Raw genomic sequence first — 20229 nt, 5'->3', positions numbered from 1 at the left:
CTCTTTGAAAAAGCAACAGCAAAGCAAAACGCTTTACAAAGTGAATGCAAAACCCATTTTTGAACACTGGTAATGATGTAAGCCCCCAAATAGACAGCATATGTCATTTCTGTATTCTCCAATTTGAGGTGTCAAAATATTTAACAGGAAAGATGCAAATACTTTGAAATTAAGTACTTTAAATTAAGACTTTGAGGTTCTTTGTCTTTTTGCTGTCATCTTCTACTGTCAGCAATAAAAGCAGGTTACTTCAAAATCTCATTAGCTTGCAGCTAAGCTGAAAATAAATATGGTGTCCTCAAAAGAAAACTTCACATTTCTCTGTAATTGCTCTTACATCTACATGCAGACTGCAGCCATGACTTACCTTCTTCCCTTGCTGAACACAGTTCATGTACTGCTTAGCCAGTCTGGAGCAGTGCAGTGTCTGCTTTGGGTTTTCTTTATAGCATTGAAGCACTTTGGTCTGCAGGTCAGTGCACATGGGTGAAATGTACCGGGGCCTAGAAGAGGAGCAAAAAAGAAGGGTCATTAAAGTCCTTTTACTCCGTAAAATAAAAACTTGGATGTCTGTAATAATGCAAAGAAGTCTAATTCAGACTTTCCTTTTTACACTGATAAACTTAGAAGTCCCACTGCAGTACTAACATAGCAAATAATTGCTGATCAGTACTTCATGCTAGTAATTTAATGACATGTATTAATCATTGTGGTTCAATTCAGAGGCATTTTTTACATCCTATCTCGAAAAACTGGGACATTTTGAAACCATAACTTTGTTTCTCACATGCCATGGTGAAATCTTGGACATTACATGTTGCTTCTCTTCTATTCAGGTGCAGAAATCTACCATTTACACCTTCGAAAGAGCCATTATTTGAATAACAAAACTTCAAGAAACCAATTTTATTGCTGTATGATAAAGTAAGTTTATTGCAGAAGATGTTTTGAAAGTTGCAAGGGAGTGCTGTTGCACCATTTCTGTACCGACTTTTCGAAACCCTTTAAATATGTAATTTTCATGCAGGTCTGATGCATCCACCAAGTTTGGTGAGTTTTCGTATATGTTTAGAGCTCCAAAAAGCCAATACATTTGACAGAAAAAGAAAAAAACAGTACAGATGCAATAGGTCTTTGCAGTGTTTCGCTGTGCAGGTTTAATAATATCCTTAACAAAGTAGTGTTATCTCACACTGAAAATTTTGGAAAAATTAAACTTTTCATTCAGTGAGGGAAAAAATGCAACTGTGCGTGTTGAGCTTGTTAGAGATGGGAGTGACAGTAGCACCAGCAACTTCTGGCTCATATCAATGAATATTAATTAGTAGCAAAAGAAAATGAAAAAAAAAAATGCTCCAAAATGGACTGTCTGTAGTTTGTTTTAGTTAAAAGTTGAACAAGCTAAGATAGCTTCAAAAGCAGGCTCAGTCTGTAGGGACAGATGAATTATGCATCAAGCAAAGAGCTTAGTAGTCAATGTCAAACTTTCTTTTTTTGGTTATCTGACTTGCACATTGAGTTCGTGTACAGCAACAAAAGTACACAATTCAAACCACACCTACAAACACATTCAGGCACATCCACTCTGGCTCAGACCTTCACACGGATACTGAATGCTAATCCTACAAGAGTGTAATCCTTGATTGCTCTGTTGCTTGTGGTAATTTACCTGCTGTTGTGACAGAATTTGCAAATGGAAGGATATGGATAAACACATTCACACATATGTATCCAATGCACAAAAACACAAAGCAGATAGCAACCCTTTGAATTGGTATGCTTCTACAACAACTCACTTAAGCTAAACAAATCATTGCTTTTTTCTAATGCCACAAACAAAAATTACATAGCATGAATATTTGACTCAACTAAATTCACTTATTATGCACTTTAATTTAATAAACATTAAAGTAATTTAATTTAGAAATATCTAAAACATCTGCACCGAACTGTGGCAAAAGCAATTGATATTTGGTTAAAAAAAATTAGATATAAAAAAAAAAAATCCAGCTTTTCGGTACGTTGCTGAATATATTGGGGTAAGACACTACTTATAAACATAAATAAAATGTATAATATAGCAATTACAGAAACTCACTCTGAAGCTTGATCTGTTTTATCAAACTTTCTTCTAATTAAAAAGTAGCAACTTCTTACTGCCATAGAGAGACAGGTGAAGATGGACATCAGACCTGACACAACATGCTTAAATTCTCATCAAGAAACTGCTATCAGTATTTGTGAAGACACATGAAATTCTGTCCAACACATTTTTATGTATAATTAACAATCCATTTCAACATGGAAATCTCTAAAAAATAAATTAAATAAACATATTCTGAATCTTACCGAACCAAACTGCAAGTTCACTGAGCTTAAGCTTAGCTTAGCTGAATGTAGCCTTTTTCCTCATCTTGAAACAGTAAATATCCACCTTCATATTAGTATATTATTATACTAATAATGTAAGTAATAATATAATGTAATACAATATAATATAATCTCTAACACATTCATTCATACTTCCATTCCTGATAGAGTTGCACATTATACTGAGTTACAATCATAAAGTAAATGTGTGCATTTGAATGCAATGTCTGGTAGATTAAAACTATTTCAAGTGCATTGAAACTCTGCTTTAAATAAAATGTTGATTAGTCTATTTCAACATATCTCCCTCTGATTCATGCACATTTCTGACAGAGACTAGACAGACCCATGTGGGTAAATACACACAGTCATTGCAATATTCAGCAACATAATATCATGTAGTTCTTGTCCCTGATATTGATAACTTCTTTCCCATTTTATCTGTTTTTCAAGTAGGTTTTCAAAGAATGGAATGCAATGTTATACAAACCCTAAGAAAGGAAAAAACGGAAGGTATGTGAGGTATATTTTAAAAATACAATATTTCTTACGTTTACTGACTTTTATTTATTGCTGTTTTTATAAACAGCACGTCAGCCATGCTTCTCTTGAAAATATGTTATATGAGCAATTGTGAAATAAAATGGTGTCGGCAGTGTTGACTTTTTTCCCTTTCAAATTTCTCTGCACACCTTCTATAGGGGACAGGTTGTCAAGTATAGAGACATCCTTTTCAGAAGGAACCATGGCTTGTAGTGTATAAAGAATGCAGTTTTGCTCTCCCTTTAAAAATCCGAGGACCTCTGCAGAGAAGTTCTGCATAAAGAAAAAATATCTCTCTAAAATCTAGATTTGCTTTACTGCATTATTTGTGCTACACAAGTATGAATCACTTTTTCTAAGTGCATCTACATATTAACCCGTACAGACCTCGGCTGCTATATTTATTGATGACAATCTGAATGGTCCTCCTGAACGGATTTTTTTTAGTTTAAACACACATGACTTTTTTCTTTCAAAGCAAAGATCTGTGATGCTTACATGTACACATGGTTCTTCTGGAGGTAGAAAAGTCAGTAATTGTTGGTATCAGTAAAATAAAACATGTTTGAATATTCCAAAGTATGCATCTGACTCAAGTATTTGGCTCAGGATCCCAATCCTTGCATTTTTAAATGGCTGGCATCAGAGCAGACGATTGCACTAAACAAAATCAGTTGATACTCTTATCTCTACGTTTTACCTTAGTCGCATCATTAAAGCCATTAACTGTAAACACTGCAAACTGCCATGAAGGATCTTGGTGAAAGGCCCCAAGTGCTTTTGCTTTGTTGTCTGTAGTTTGACGCCATCTTATAATAAAGAAATGCTGTAAATGCTGTCCTTAGCAAGTCTCTCACACCACCAATCGCCAGTAGGACACCTATTCCACTCTGTGCCCATATTGCAAATAAATCACACCTTTGCACAGCTGAGTCATGATATTGATCAATGCTTGCTGGTCATGCTAGCTATTCTAACTATTGATGCACCAGTGGGACGGGTTGTGTGTTTGAGTGAGATCATTTGATACCCGAACATGGAGATGTGACGAAGCTGTACCAAACTGTACCACTGCAACCAACAAGAAAATTCAACTACTTAGGTATTGTTTGACCAAAGAAGGCCAGGACTGAGATCAAATATTGCAGGACTAAACTAATTTCATGTCAAATGTCAAAATTCCAACAGAAACATCAAGGCAAAATCCTAAATAAGCTACTAGAGACTTTATCAGTATAAAAAAAGTTGATTTGGGGGTTAGTTACACAAGTGTAGGTCATATATCGACAGCTTCCTAAAGTAATGGCCTAAATCACTACCTCTTTCTTTCAGAAATATGTTTTAGGCAAAAATATCACTTTTGGCAGGAAATTACTTTGACCATTATTTTAGGAAGGTGACATTATATTATGTTTACAATACAAACTCCTCTGACATTTCTGGTATAGGAATTTCATAACACACACAGATCAAACAAAACATAAACTACACCTAAAGCAACACCTTTTTGGGGTAAATTTTATTGAGAAATATATATAATAAACGATTTTATTTTTGTATCAACATCTAAATTCAAGATAAAGTCTAGATGAAAGCATGGCCGATGCTTAACCTGTTGCCACAGTGTTGTATAAAGCAATGGTGAACTTAAATGTTTCACCACAGGATTTTTCAGGCTGCATACAAAGAGCAAGAATTGTAGAGGGAATGAATTAGAGTTTAATTCGATAAGGAGGCACATGTTTCATCATGTCAAATGAAGAACTGAAGATGACCACTTGACATTCACACACACACACCCCTGCACAAGTTTCTATGCTTGCACGCACACCAACACCCAGTCAACTCTCAGAGCTGTCCTCGTACCATGCCAGAAAGCAATTACGGATTCATGCCTCCTTCACATATGAATGAGCTCAGAGGTTCCTTCCTTTACTTACAAATACACAACAAATATGCACACCCAGTGTGCACGTCGGTGTTATCTGTGCTTAACAAATCCATGGGGTGTGTGTGTGTGTGTGTGTGTGTGTGCTCGCATGTGAGAAACTGCATGCAAATAAGACTGTGAGAGAAATTTCTCTGCACTGGTGTGTCTATTGTGCAGTCTTAGTATGTGTGGGTGTGTGTGCTAGCGTGTGCAGTGGAGGGTAAAGCGACAGGATTAAACAAATCAGAGGTAGAGGGAATATTCATGAAGAGGGAAGTGAATGCAACCTATGAGAGAGAAACAAACCGAATGTGACAGTGATGAATTAAATGATGAATAACCCTTCCAGTTTGCATGGACAAACAGTAGTCCATGGCAACCATCAGTCTATGATTTACCTTTTCCTCATTACAAGGTGCAACGCCACTAGGTGCGCTGGAGGCAGTCAAACATTTCTCCACGTTAACCTATCAAGACAGGAAGTCAGGTTACTGACTGATGCCTTCAGGATCTGTCCTACACATTGATAATTGATGATAGTTTCCAACATTTCTAATATGCTGGACACAAATATGTAGTAACAGACTTCTTAATAGTACTGTAAGAGCCAACCGTCCTTGGATGTGAACTAGTCATACTAGTCAGTTCTTCATATTATCCATAAACTAGTCATATCTATTTCCTGGCCAAAGATGGAGCATGGTTAGGTAAAAAATAAAAAAAAATTCATGACATAAAGGTTGCATTCAAGCTTTCCCTGTTTAATTTGCTTATATCAAACTCTAGTTCAGTTGTCTAGAAAGTCTGGTTCATTTGGTGGTGTGTGAAGGCATGATCAAATGCTGATGCAGACCAAAAAAGACTAGTCATAATTTAATTGTTGATATCTGAATTATAAGTTTCAGATAACTTGCAATTAAATGCACATATCTAAGCTTTCATACTAATTAATGGTAAATATGACATCATTTATATTAGTCATAACGTAGTTAGAGATTTCTCAAACAGATAATTTGTCTAGTCAAAAAATAATTAGAGATATCTTAATTTACTAATACGACTGGTCCTAAACCAAATAAATGTAAATTTGGTTAAACTAATTTTATGTTAAAACAGCATGCCACAGAGACGGCATCTTTTTTTGTGGAGGATTGAAGGTGCTTGTTGCTAGAGGTTGATTCGCACCCCTGGGTGTTGACCATCAGCAAAGTCTGGTGCTCCAAAAAAAAGTTTCTTCTGAAGACAGAAAATCCTTTATCCCCTCATAAAAACTAGAATTAGGACCAAAAACTGTTTCTCCAGGCTTTTGAGAATCCATACGTTCCTAATAATTCTCAGATTTTACTAGTACCTACTTGATACTAATATTTTGAAAGCTAATTTCTTAGTATAAATTCTCCATTTATTTTCTTAATTTGTGTGTAATTTATTTAAAGTTAATAAGGGTCTTCTATTTTAATTGAGAGGCTGATTACCTTTGAACTGATTCAAAAACTCATATACAAATCCACTGAAAGTTTTTACTTAAAACAAGTATGTTTCAAGTTTGAAAGTCAAGAATTTAGCCCTTCTGACTGATTTGTCAAAGACTGTCAGACTAGTTGGTTTTGATAGATTGTGATACTTTGTGGCTTATGGAACTTCTTCTAATTGAATAGATCTCAAGCCTGCTAATGAAATGCATTCATTTTGGATAAAAAGGGGACAATCTCTGACACATAGATGAGGGATTAGCAGTGTTCTGCTAGATATAGAGATTGCATTGTGTTGAAATCAATTATTTGTGTCCAAATTTAACGTTTAGATTCTTTTGAATTACTTGATGTTTGCCTTTGCAACTTGACAATATGTCTGTGTTCTGAATTAGTCCCTAAGAACTCATGATAACAGCAACAATAGCCTCAAGGTATTAATCCAAACTCAGGAGGAATAAAAGTAATTCTTTTTTCTATTTAACACAAGAAACTTTCTGATAGCAGGTGTGTTTTAATAATGGAATCTGAAGCAGAAAATTGCCTCTGCTAATCTGCACCAACTGCCTCGTTTGACTGAAATAAAAGGTGAGCTCTTATTACAAAAACATTAGTCGACCCAGCTAGTTTGATTGCTAACTTTTGCAGTGAAAAGAAGCAAAACAACATCCAAATTGCTTTCTGAAAAGTGACGGTCGCCAAAGATGCGTGAAGAGTTGAGGGGAAAAGATTAGGATGGAATCGTAAGTTTCTCATTATTTTTTTGTCTCACCTTGGTGGTGTGTGGCTTTTTATGAAGAGAGCTCAAGCTCCTGGTTTTTGCAGGGCATGACATGAGGGAATTAAGAAATAATAAGAAAAAGAAAAGATCGAATGGGCGTAGCATTTTATTATTCTCCGTGTCTGAGGAGGCATTGTTTGTGTTTGTGTGTACCGGGGGATGCTTATTAATGACGAGGATGTTGGTTGCCCTAAACTAGCAGCTGTGGCATTCTACTTTACTTTTTAATAATACACTGAATGAAAAGGAAGCGAAGAGAGGATCAAAGATGTCATGGTTGGGGTGAGATCAAAAGAAACGACAGAGCAGGCATCTTCTATTGTAAGAGGCTTTGTGAAGCTTTTTATGAAAATGCTATGAGCATAACATAGTTCAGCTCACACTAATCTTACTTACCAATCACGCAATATCAGAAACATAGAATATTTCTACAAAGTATAATTTGGCAGTCATGGGAAAGATTTATCCAACCTTTGCTAAGTTATGACACAAACTTAAATCCTAAGTTCATATACTGCAATATTACATCCCTAAATTTTATCTCAGCTCTGCAGAAACACAGTTCTATCTCGAATGGGAATTACATCCAGGAGCAGTAGAAGTCATGTGCTGCAGATAGACAGAGCTGTGCTTCTACCTTTCTACGCTGACACATGAAATGCTAAAAACAGATGGAATTGATTGATAAAAATTTGCTCTCAGTTAGCCAGACTGATTGATCCCTACCAGTCTCGCTTTGTGGGGACAGAGGAAAAGGAAGATTTTATAGGATAAAGGCAGTGTTTCATTAAAACAGGTGACAAGCAAGAACAAGATAAGGGCCCCGTGTGTTCATGGGATTGTGTGTGACGCCTCATCGCTGATAACTGCTCAATCAAGAAAACTTGTGGTTGAACGACTCACTCAAGTTGGGAAGGATAAGGACCTTCTATCAGTGTTCATCTTTAGCTTTGCGATTTCAGACAGTTTTTTGGTTTCTCCATTTAGCTTTTCATTTAAACAGTTTTACTTAAAAAAAGGGTTAGCATTTCAAACTTATGGCTCAAAATGTTTACTTGAAAATTACAAAACAATACTGAGAGAAAATAAAATACAAAACGCAGTAACCTTAGACATTGTCTCTTTAAAGATGTCTTGTATTACTCACAACTCTAATGTATTTTCTACATTGATGGTGTAACGTAATACTTTTCCCCCCATTTTGCTCACTAGTTTCAGTTATCGTTAACATTTTTTGTATATCTTTATGTTATACTGCAACTTACAACTTTGCGTAAAATTGCAGCTCAAAAATAAATCTTAAATTAATCAACCAGATACCAACTGCTGTACTTTCAAATAGCAATAGTCAAATACAATGTTCTGAATTTTTCCAGGTTAGTAATATATTTGTCAGGTTTTGACTGGACTCTAAACTGCCTGGGCTGTTTGCATGTTTAATAGCAAAGACCTAAAAAAAAATCAATCAAAACTCAGTAAGACAGAAAGACAGAAATGAAAAACTAAAAGCAGCGAGATGCATAGCAGGCAATAACCTGTACCTCTTATTCAAGTATTCACCTCTACAATAGTAGAGATGCAGAGATTCAGATGAGACAGTGGGCTTTAAACTACCAGGCTGCAGTCACATTTGGGACGAATCCGCACACAGACACCTGAGGTTCACTAAGATTCTGCCCTAGAGTAACAAGGTTCTTTAAGAGGATTAATAGATTTCAAGATCTTAAGGTAAGCCCTGCCAAAATGTTGTGCTTTCTTTGCAGTCAGGTGCTATTTGGGGAATATGGGTTGCATGGACACCCCAAGGCAAAACTAACGGATGAACTCTTCTAAACTCCTTATAGCAAGACAACCATGCAATATGTCTCCATATGAAGGCAATATTTTGATAGGGAATCACATGTACTGCAGGCAAGGAGAGGACGTAACCTGTGGGCTCCAATATATGTATTCTAAGTTCTTGAAGCACCTGAGGTAAGACTCATCTTCACTAAAGCTTGCCAAACATTTTGGCCAAATATGTGGCTTTTTGCTTCATCAGGCAATGTATTAGTTTGTATAAAGGGAATTGTTAACAGGTGTCTTGGTAAGTTGCTGGTCCATGCAACCACAATTGCACAAAGGATGAGAAAGAAGAACAACAAAATATAAACAGACTGGATTTCCCCCCCACAAAGCGTTCAGCTATACATTTCATTTTCTTCCAATTTTGAATTCAGAAATGCATCCAGAAATTGCCTGTTTATCAGAAACGGACAGTTTTTTACCTTCACTGGGCCTTACCAAAGATAGACTGGTTGGAATATCAAAAATCTTATTCTGATGTCCGCTGCTGAGAAGAAGAAGACACACAATGTACTGTATCAGCCCAGCTAGCCCAACTAATTAAGTAGCTCATATCTCATTGATAAACTCCCAGTGTTACTCAATAAAGCAAACCAGCAAACCAACTATATTCAGGAGGCTAACTATATTTATTCTGTATTTTAAGTCTATGTATCAAAGTCAAAATAACAAATATGTGTTATGGATGACATTATTGTCATTGTATTTATAAAGAAATACTTTTCTGCTTTAAATGAAAGCAGTTGGGTCATGTACTCCAATTTATTAGCTAAATTTACTTAAGGTTGTCATGCCACAAAAGACTCTTACTGGTCAATGAATGAGGCACATGTTCAAGGCTTGTGGTTTATACAAGTTATCAGAAATCATTTAAAAAGATTCACCTGGACCAGCCCAAATTATTTTTATCACATAGAATAAGATGAAACCAACACACTTACAAACAATGCTAAGAAGTTTCATTTATGAAGTACAAAGACTGGAGGCAGAACAAATGTGCATGCCCAGTAGAGATTGGCACAAATCTTTTGTTTTATGTTGATTTTTAATTAAGAGCATTCATAAAGATCTAACTGATGTGTATATATAGAGATAGCTACAATAAAAAAAGAACAAATTTTACATTCTACTATGATTATTGTCAGTGTTACATATTTAAGTTATAACAAAAGAATATAAATAATAAAGTGAGTACAAAAACATATTAAAAAGAGACAGAAGACGGACATGTAGAGGTCTAGTTGCCAAGAAAGAGTGAAGAATTATAATTATTTTCTTTTTCTTTTCTTGTGCCATTTAGCTAAATAGCATAATGTGTACTACTCCAATCCTCCCCTGAACAGTTGGTAAATAGAATAATTACTGGCTGGTCAGTGTAGTGTGAAATGACAGCATGACCATTCCACAATGAAACACTGCCCTAATGCTGACAGAACATGATGAGCACATGACTGTCTGAATACAAAATGTCCCTTAGTGTGTGGCAGAGATGGAAAAGGGAAATTGGAGTGATTTTTTTGTGTGCACAGTATAAAAATAATAGCAGCACACCGTGGCCAAACTAAACACTTTCCTTCAGCAAACTTGTGCTGCAGTGATCTTTTAACCTCGCTCATGCAACTATAGAAAATAGCAAATCTTTACAAATGAAATCATTTGGACAAAATTTGAGGATTGCATTGTGTGGAGCTGAATTGAATGTGTCTGGTACTGGAAGATGTCAGTGTGGCGGATGAGGTCATTGTCCATCAGACAACACTTACGATAAACTTTTTAAAGATTTTCACTGCAACCCACAGTGTCTTGCATAAGTATTTATACTCCTTGAACTTCATATTTTTATAATTACAACAATAAATCTGATTGTATAAAAGCATAATGCATTTTAAACCAATACAGTAGTGTATGTGATAGTGAAGTGCACAAATCTGGCCTTCATTGATGGAAAGGCATGCAAAGTTTGCAAAGTATGGAATACAGCAAACATTTGCCGCTTTGGTGACAAAACACCACAATTAAATATTTCAGCTCACATGCAAAAAAAAAAAAAGCTATTTGTGCCAGAAAATAAACAGTGTACATCATCCCCACCAGTAACCTTTTAGGAGCCTACTTTGATTCCATGATCTAGCTATATACTTTCTCCCTATTGATCAAATGAGAGGTCCTGAAACGTAACGAAGGGTTGAAGTCAACCAACCAATATTACATTCCTGATCTACCTGGGTTTGGGGTTGTAGAATGGCAGTGACTTAATGAAAGGATGCAAAGCAAAACAAAGCACCAGCAGTGGCACAAAGTTGCGAGTGTGGAGAGCAGATGATCACAGCACCAGCTGATCCTCCAGTGCCATTTGATCAGAGAAATATATAGGGCAGCAGAACCTGATGCAGCTGATATGATAAGAATGGTTTGCAACACCTTGTAATTAAAGCTCTGAACGAATTAAAGAGCTTACATGTGGAACAACACAGAGCTTAGCTAGGTGAAAGCTTAGGTAAAAGATGTAACGTTGACATGGACTGACTTTAGTTTCCTGTTCCTTGTTCCGTGCTCTGAAAGCACACTTGCCCAGTAATTTTGGAAGACGAGCTTGTAGGAGTTGAAAACACAAAGTCATCCATAACGCAGGATTTGTGATTACGTTTTCATTGGAAAAACACAATTTAAAAGAAGCATTATACTGCTTCCAGTGGTGGCAGCATAATTCTGTGGGATGTTTATGTTCAGCAAAGCCTGGGGAAAAGGCCACAGCTCATGGGAAGGTGAATGGAGCTAAATGCAGGGCAATTCTAGAAGAAAACCTGTTAAGAGTCTGCAAATGACTTCAGTCTGCGGCAGACTGAGTTATGATGGAGTGGTTCTGATCAGGGGTCTTCAGATACAGGCTTTTTGGCAAGTCTCATGAAATTTGGAAAATTCAAATAAAACATGTAGACATGTGCTAATGAATGCCCATAAGAAAACTGAACACATTCTAACTAAATGATAGAAAGCAATGAGAATTGGTGTTATGAAGCAGAATTAATTAGCAAGTCCCACATACTCTGTCAGCGTCAGCATGACAGTAGGTATGTGTTGAATAAAACTGGTATACTTTCTGATAACAGGTAAGGTTTTTCTCACAGGAGCATCATGTCCTTTATGCAAAATCAGAATATGTTTATAGTACTTTGCGCTTTTGTAACAGGGCCTAAATAGCAGTTTTAGGCATGCTTTGTCAATATGTCAGGGAAATGAATTTACTAAAGCATTGGTTCAATCAAAATAAAGTATCATAGAAAGATACAATTGGGAGACAAGCTTAAATAATTCATTCCAAGGGTCTATAACAAAAGCTCAAACAAAGTCACATACTGATAGCAACTTAATTTCTTTTGTGAGATCTTATGCTAGGATATCCTTTCTCATCCGTACACTGAAGCATGCCTTCTTTTGGATGAATTCAAGTATTATGTCATATTATGTTTCACATCTAAGAAATTAGATTTTTTAAATAAATTTTGCCAACATCAAAATAGATGTCACAGTTTTAAAGACCAATTTCATGTGTAATATTTCTTTAAGCCTAAATCTGCTGTTTTGACACTTCACTAAGATTTTACTACATATTCAAGCACGGAAAAAAGTAATTGTCCATGTTAATTTGACATCTCAGTCACAATATAATAATAGAATAAATGAGGGATGATAATAGTAAATTATCACCCTGTCTCACAACTGTGAGTAAAACTGTTTAACAGGCAGCTTGAGGCTGAAGTGTCCACATTAACAGACCTATAATATTGCAAATAGTCTCCACACACTGTTGTCTCACACTTGTTAAATTGTTGTTTTCTCATTGATGGTTTTCATTCCACTGCAACACAATAACATTTTTATCCATTGGATTTGCAAACAAATAGAAACAAAATTAAATCACAAATAAAGTACACTTCAAAGTACACTGCGTAAACTGATTTAGTACTACAGATTGGAAATGTAATGAGGCAGTGAGGATGAAACATAATTACAAATCGGACAGTTCAAATATTTAGTATTTACCGTATCCGCTCTCCAGTTTTAGCTGCAGCCTCAAAGTACTCTTCAGCTGTCTGCTTGTAGTTCTGAAAATTCTGCGAGGAAAACCACAAAGATTAAAATCTGAGAAATTATTTTTATAATGTCTAAGAGCTCAAAATATACAGTATAGTATATTCAGAGTATAAAGTAGGCTGCTCATTCAGGCTTCTTTCAATTCAAGAAACTGTTTCTGGGGTTTAACATAATTCTGATTTGAAGTTGCATCATTATTAAGCATAAAAACATGACTGTCAAAATTTTCAATTCAAGTTTAATTAATCAAAGCTTCACAACTTGAATATTTACACAGTATTACTACAGCTGCAACAATTTTTTTCTGCTTTAATTTATGCATTAATAGGCCAGAAGTGATGAGCAAAATGCAGAAAGCACCACGGAAATGTCACATTCCATAAATTAGTGACCTTTGGATTTTACAGCCTGCTTACAAATCTGAATATTGACGCTCTGGTGGTACTCCATAATGTTTGATTTCATGCAAGAAACTCTGGCATTTAAATAGCAATTAGAACTCAGATGCAGCTTTTACCTGCTGGGCAAAGTCACATACAGCAGACGTTTACCTGAATAGTCAAGTGGTCGCAGTGTTAAGCACACTGCATTGTGGAGAATAAAGCAGATAGCATTTAAAAAAAGGCGTACGATTTGACATCTAAAAATAAATTCTATGTTAGTTGCTGGTGAGGATCACCTCGAAGGCTTAGTGTCAAAATATGTGAAAAGGTTTGTCTAAAAAAAATCCAAACATGAACTTAATCTCTTTTTTGCCACCCTCTCATACACATTCACTGCAGTAATCACGATTTTAAACCAATAACCGCAGCTCTCGAGCTTTTACTTAATAACTCCTTATATTCCCAATAGATGAGGTGATAGGAGAGGAAGATAATTGAAGTGACTGTGCAGGGAAGAGATGGGATCAAACACAAACCTCCCCCACAATCCCTAGCCCTCTACTCCTTCAGTGCCCGCAAGTCATTTTCATATCTCATTATTTTAGGCTCATCTACAGACAGGCTTGCCCCGGTTTGAATGCCTGATGTTGGAAAAGACTCAACATATTCTCACAGGCATTTTTTACCTAATCTGTTCAACTTCTATTCTTTGTGATGAGTAATCTGCCCCTATATGATTTCCTTTCTTACTCATTAAGGCTTTATGACAGAAGTTATCCCTCTAAAATGGAGCACATTTTAGATCAACAACTGTTTCTCCAGACTGTGATACTCTACTGACTTTTGACAACTGACTTCGGTTAATAAAGGTACAAATGAACGTGAATGAATATGTTTAAACTACAATCCTGTATGACTATAGTTAAAATTCTTTAATAAAATGAACAGCTGTTTTCTGAAATTAAAAGTTCTAATAATTACTCAGATTTGGCACTGAAAACATAATCATTGAAAATGTATCCCAAGTACAACTATAATAAACTAATCAAGTTTCATAGGTCAAAACACCATGGGATAAGAAATGAAACATTCAAAATAAGACATCTGGTGTAATTCACTCTGGCATCATATACAGCTGTGTAATAGCGACACATCAAAGACCAGATTAGTCTATGTATTTGGGAAAAATGTTTATAATTGAAGTGATTGGCTTGTAATACGCTAGTAGATGTAGTAGAATAATATAAAACAGAAAGACCCAACTGTCAGGATATGCATGCTGTTATTTCAAAGTAATTCAATCATTGATTGAAAAGGGGTTCAAAATATTAACTTCAAATAGCATCAAGTTCAATCAACGGAATTTGATCAAAACCAAAAAAATGAGGAAAACAAAACATTTCCTTATAAATGGAAAATAAGCCAAAATAGCATAGGAGAACCACTACTGTGGTCTCCACAACTTTGCTCCTAGCAAACTATTGGTCCCACAATGCACCATTGTTGTGAAAACATGACATGGTGTGATAAGACCAGAGTTTGCCAAACAAATAAGATTTTGGTGGACGGATGAATGCAAACTTGTCGTTTTCTGGTCTAGGTGCCACATGCAGTTTGTCAGGTGACTCCCACTGAATTTAATACGGAGATTTGAAGTGGTTATCAGACACCATGGCTATGTAAATATCTGTATTAAAAGTAGGCATTTGTTGCTTCAACAACTATTAAGTTTGGAAAAAATGCCCCCACTGCTATGTTTTTAAACATCCGATACTCATTTTTATCTCTGAATTTATGTAGACTCATCAATTTAATACATTTACATGGTTTGCTTTTAAATAGAATGTGAAGTGTTCGTAATACATTTATATGACTGAAAATAGAAGGTAGGGATTTTGAGGTTTATCTCACTTTTTAGAAAAACTGTCATTTCATACACAGCTGTGCTTTCATGTTATGCACTTAAGTGTTTCGATGATCTACTGTACCTAAGTTATTTCCAATAAATGCCTTAATGAAACTGTTTGGGACTGAAGAAGCCCTAAACAATTTCTGTTGGAGGGAAGTAAGATGCAACTTTGACAGGTTTTTAGTGAATATGTGAATTTAAATTAGCCAAATGAACCAGTGGGATGTCTAGTGTTGGAGCCAAGATTTGCAAAATGAAATAAAAAAAAGAAGAAAAAAAAAAGAATCCCCAAAAACTCAAAAATGTGAAAATCTCTGATTACACAAGACAGAGAACAGGGCAACAAAGAAATGAGCAGGTGTTTCTATTGTACATAATTTAGAATTATGTATAATTTTTGTGTCTTTAAGTTATAAATTCAACAGCTTTTAAAATTCGGATTCCAATTAAACAAAGTTACGTCCCTAGTTGAATTTAGATTTTTTTTTTTTTCTTGGGCAAGTGTCAACAGGATGAATAAGAAATTAATTAACAGGCCAGTGAGGCCTGCAGTGCTTTGAATGCAGTTGTGGTTCTGCTTGTGACCTCAATGAATTTGACAATATCTAGTTTCAAAGTTTTTTCACATAGCGAGTTTGGATTGTTTCTGCCCTCAAAAAAAGGAAATCATAATTTGACAGCTTCTTTTATTTCTTACTCGCATCATCTTTAACTGAAATTAAAATGACAATTTGAAAAATGTGTGACAAAAAAGAAAAAAAAAAACTGAAAAAAATCTGTTCAACCTAAGTCGATCGTTCATCTTATGCAACAGAAAATGCAGAGTAGCACAGTGATGACAGGCGCATTTCCCATCAAACACAACTTGAGCATATTTAGACATATTTATTTGTGATTAAAGAAATACTGAACCACAAAATACTCTATTGACTAAATTATACTTGACTATGTCCTCTGGTCATGCAAGAAAAGAAGAGCAGCACAGAAGAAAAAGAAAATAGAATCATTACTGGAGCATCTGGATTAGCAGCTTGAGCTTCTGAGTTTGAGTTGTTCTGGGACAGTGAGACTGTTTTGTGTTTCAGTTTATTAACATAAAATTTTGTGTCTTTTCACCAGAGCAGACTTCAAGCAGCAGTCCCAGATCAGCTCTCCTGACACCAGAGAAGAGAAGCACCTATCACTGGCACACATGCTCTGAGCTCTTCCCAGTCGTTTCCACCCATGGGGACAAAAGCCCAATGTGGAGAGACTGAAAAGGGGGAGATGATAACCCTCCAAGGGGGAGAACTGGGTTTTTGAGGTTGTTGGAAAGGCTCATGGAGGGGATTAGTGTGAATGCATGTGTGCTGTGTTTGTGTATAATCTTGCATACATGCAGGTGTGTGACTAAATCTGTATTTGCTCCCGAATCTCTGTGTTCAGATGATCCTTGCATGCACACTTGTCTGAACACCCTCTAGGAGCTGTTGACTGAGATGGGCTGATGTCAGGGTTTTGAAGGGAGGGGTTCTTTCACGCTCCACGCATGGACGAAGGCGGATTAATTTTTCTTTCTGAGGGACAAGCCGGCAAAGAAGGGGGAGAAGAGGGGATTAAACGAGGTGAATTTTAAACTAAGACTTGTTTACAGAGTCACCGGGTATGTTGCCACAGGAAGTAGGATATACTCTACCTGTACACTGCATAGAGATTAGGAGAGCTTCCAAAAATTAATGAGAGCAAGCGAGACGGTGGAGACTGGGGACTGGGAGGGAGGAGATTTGAAGGATGTTCCTGCATGTTCAGTAAGTAGAATATTGATGATTCTGGGTTTTGATTCTGTGTGTTTGGCATCATGAAAGAGAAGACATTAAAAGTTACTGACCAACCTTCCCGTTAGATATAGTTTGCCACATATGGCAAACTAAATGTGATGTCAGTTTTTATGTTTCTTTTGCTATTTTTTGTAGACCGCTATCTACTCTTCAAAATAAGCTTACATGTGCTCATGCATCTACTGATAAGGCAGTTGAACACACTTCTTCTGAGTACATTTGTCTACAATTTATACAAATTTTATTCTTTATTAATGTTTTTAATGGTTAAAATTTCTCCTTGGAAAGTGTTTATACAAAAAATAAATCTGTTGCTGTCTAGTTTTACGTAAAAAAAACAAACAAAAAACACCATTCTTGTGACTAAGCTCACTATTAATTCATTCCATTTGCACAAGTTCTGTCTCTTATGCCATAAGGAAGTTCATATTTGATAAAATATAATCTTTTACCCAGTCATTTTGGTTCATCAAAGTCTTCTTGTGACCTTGTCTCTCTCAGATGCTGCAGCTGCCAGAGCTATGGTGGGTTCAAAAGGACCCAGGTAGAGCAAAAACATTTGTCCATCAAGGAATCCAGGCTCAAGTGAACCAAAACCAGCACTGATAATACAATGGACTGCATTTCCTTTCATGTTTTTTTGTTTGTTTGTTTTGTATTGTTTTATTTTTTGAGTGAAAATCTGCAAAACGTTTACGTATTTTTGTATGAGATGTGCTTAGACCTTTTGATAATTCTTTAAAGTCGGTCATCTGGTTCAGACTCCAAAGTAAGGAGCCTTGGGACAAAAGAAAATCTGGTACAGAAGAATAATACTTATGGTCTGTGCTAAATGCAACCTTCTGGCGAGCCATCAGAGATTTGACCAACATTGGCAGGTGTGGAGTTGCTCATTTGCAAAAAAAAACAAAACAAAAAAAAACCTGTCAGATTCAGAAAATGATGGTCAGACAGACAGATTTATAATGAGCCTCATCATACTAGCTAAGCACTTAAGTGGTAGGCCACTGAGCTACTTCTCTTTATTCTTAAAGAGATTTGCCTCTCATCCAAAATGCCTCTTCAGTTCTGAACATGGTTGAAAGAAACATGCTTATAAGTTGCAGTAATAACAATCATACCAGTAAGTCAATTGAAGTCACTAATGGGGCAATCACAGGTCCTACCAAATTTTTGGATTGTTACTCAACAATGCAAGCATGTCCCCAACAATGCCATTTGAGTGGTTTCAATCACATCTTCTAAGGTGTAATTTACTGAAAAACTTCCTACGGAGATGAGTCAGGGCTGCAGAGTTGGTGTTTGAAAGATGAAATCTGAAGCCATCTCCTCTGTTTAGTGTTCATATTTAATATTTACAGGCTTTTCCCCTGCTCTCTTAAACCACTTTTCTATCCTGCCAAAAGTTACACATTTCTGTCTTTAAACAAGTATTCCTTGTCCTTGAGATGTAAATGAATTGTGGATTCTAAACCCTGTGAGTTTGCTCTTCTCGGTGGCAAACACACAAAATTAGCAGGTTGCTGGTTCACCACTAAGGTTGTGTTTGGGTGTTTTGTCCTCGGGATGAACCAATCTTTGTTTGATAGTTTTGTTGGGTTTAATACACACAAGAATATCATGCCAGGAAAACATCCTTCTTCGTTTCTTAGATGACTCCAGTAATATATGGAATGAAAATGTTCTTCAGCTTAGTCTAACACAGTGTTTCTCAATTCTGGTCCACACGCCCCCCTGCCCTACATATTTTAAGTGTTTCCCTTCTGCCACACACCTGGATTGAATTCAAGTTCTGCAGCACTTGATGGTAATGCAGTCATTTGAATCAGCTGTTCTGGAATAGAAGTGCAGAGCATGGGGCCTGAGGACTGGAATTGAGAAGCGCTGGTCTAGCAAGAAGTCCAGTTACCTTCTACTTAAGCACTTAGAATTGTCATATCCTGGATAACTGGAAATCTCTTTGTATATAGTAGTAAGCTCCACCATGCCTGCAACAGCAGTACAGTCTGTACCAACAACATCAATCCAGTTCACACTAGATGGAAAAAAAATACATGAAAACTTAGTGAATGAAATCCATAACAAATCAGTTAAAAAGAAATTTTGTTTTGCAGTGGAAATCCAAACTCCATTGGGCAGCTATGTTTTTATTGTCGGTATATATTTGTAAATTTAAAAAGTACACAACTTGTTAATATCCTTAGGATGCATGTAGTCAATCGGTTACTGTATAATAAATACTTCAAAGATGACAGCTTGCACGTGAACCTGTCAATAAAAAGACAATATTCACACGTTTACACATACACCCCCGCACACGGGCTGTTTGCACATTTGTGTTAGTAGTGCAATCAAAGGGCATCTACAGCCTTTAGACAAAAAGAATGCTTTGTTATCTTCTTTTATTCATAAGACAAACAGGAAACCGAAGTATGTCTGATTATGTCTTTTCACACAGGCAAAGCACATGTGCACACTGACATATTCTTCCAGACAACTTCAAGGACTTCATTTAAGTTAAAGGAAAGATAAAACAGTAATTGTCTCTGAATTCTCCAATTAATTTGCTTTTATCTTTGTTTTAAACATTTATTAGTACGAAGATGCCTAAAGCCTATGTGTGGTCAATATGACGATATTTAATTATAAAAGGTTAGAATTTAGGAAGATCCTGAAAATTTTCGTAACTCCTATTGAAGCAGGATTTGATTTATTTAAAAAATAAAAATAATAATAATAAAGATTGTTTTTTGATTAGCTGATTGGTGATTGAATTTGTTATATGTTTTGTTTAACCATTGTTTACTATTAACATTAGAAATAGTTGCCAATATGACAAAATAAAGATGCTGGGAGTTTTTGTTGTATGTACAGTATATCACATATTAAAACGTATATTGTGTTTTATTCAGGAGACACATGGCCAATATCTAGAATGTGTCAGAGTAAAACTATCTAGGACTATCAGCAGCAACAGAATAGAAAGTACTGATGAAACAACTGAATTGACTCCGTTATAAATGCCTTTTCTTTTATTTATTCCTGACAATACATTCTGAAAAGCTTTCTTAAATATATGACTGA

The 20229-nt window shown here is 35.9% G+C and overlaps 1 protein-coding gene across 5 annotated transcripts in view; it reads right to left on the bottom strand.

Moving 5' to 3' along the window:
- Positions 1–20229, bottom strand: part of LOC102224473 (MICOS complex subunit mic25a-like) — a 63307-nt gene that overhangs the window by 22237 nt on the left and 20841 nt on the right. For 4 of the 5 annotated variants that reach the window (XM_005797955.3, XM_023325722.1, XM_023325721.1 and 1 more), the window contains 2 exons: positions 12986–13056; positions 368–503 (listed from right to left, as the gene is read on the bottom strand). In XM_005797955.3, the coding sequence (XP_005798012.1) occupies positions 368–503; positions 12986–13056 (207 nt within the window). Of the gene's footprint in view, positions 1–298; positions 504–12985; positions 13057–20229 lie in introns of those variants that run through there. The other variant, XM_023325719.1, reaches the window with a different exon arrangement.

Source organism: Xiphophorus maculatus, chromosome 20 (assembly GCF_002775205.1).
Source record: "Xiphophorus maculatus strain JP 163 A chromosome 20, X_maculatus-5.0-male, whole genome shotgun sequence".
Taxonomy (NCBI): Eukaryota; Metazoa; Chordata; class Actinopteri; order Cyprinodontiformes; family Poeciliidae; genus Xiphophorus; species Xiphophorus maculatus.
Note: the sequence above shows the minus strand (reverse complement) of the source record. Positions and strands in the feature narration are given on the sequence as shown.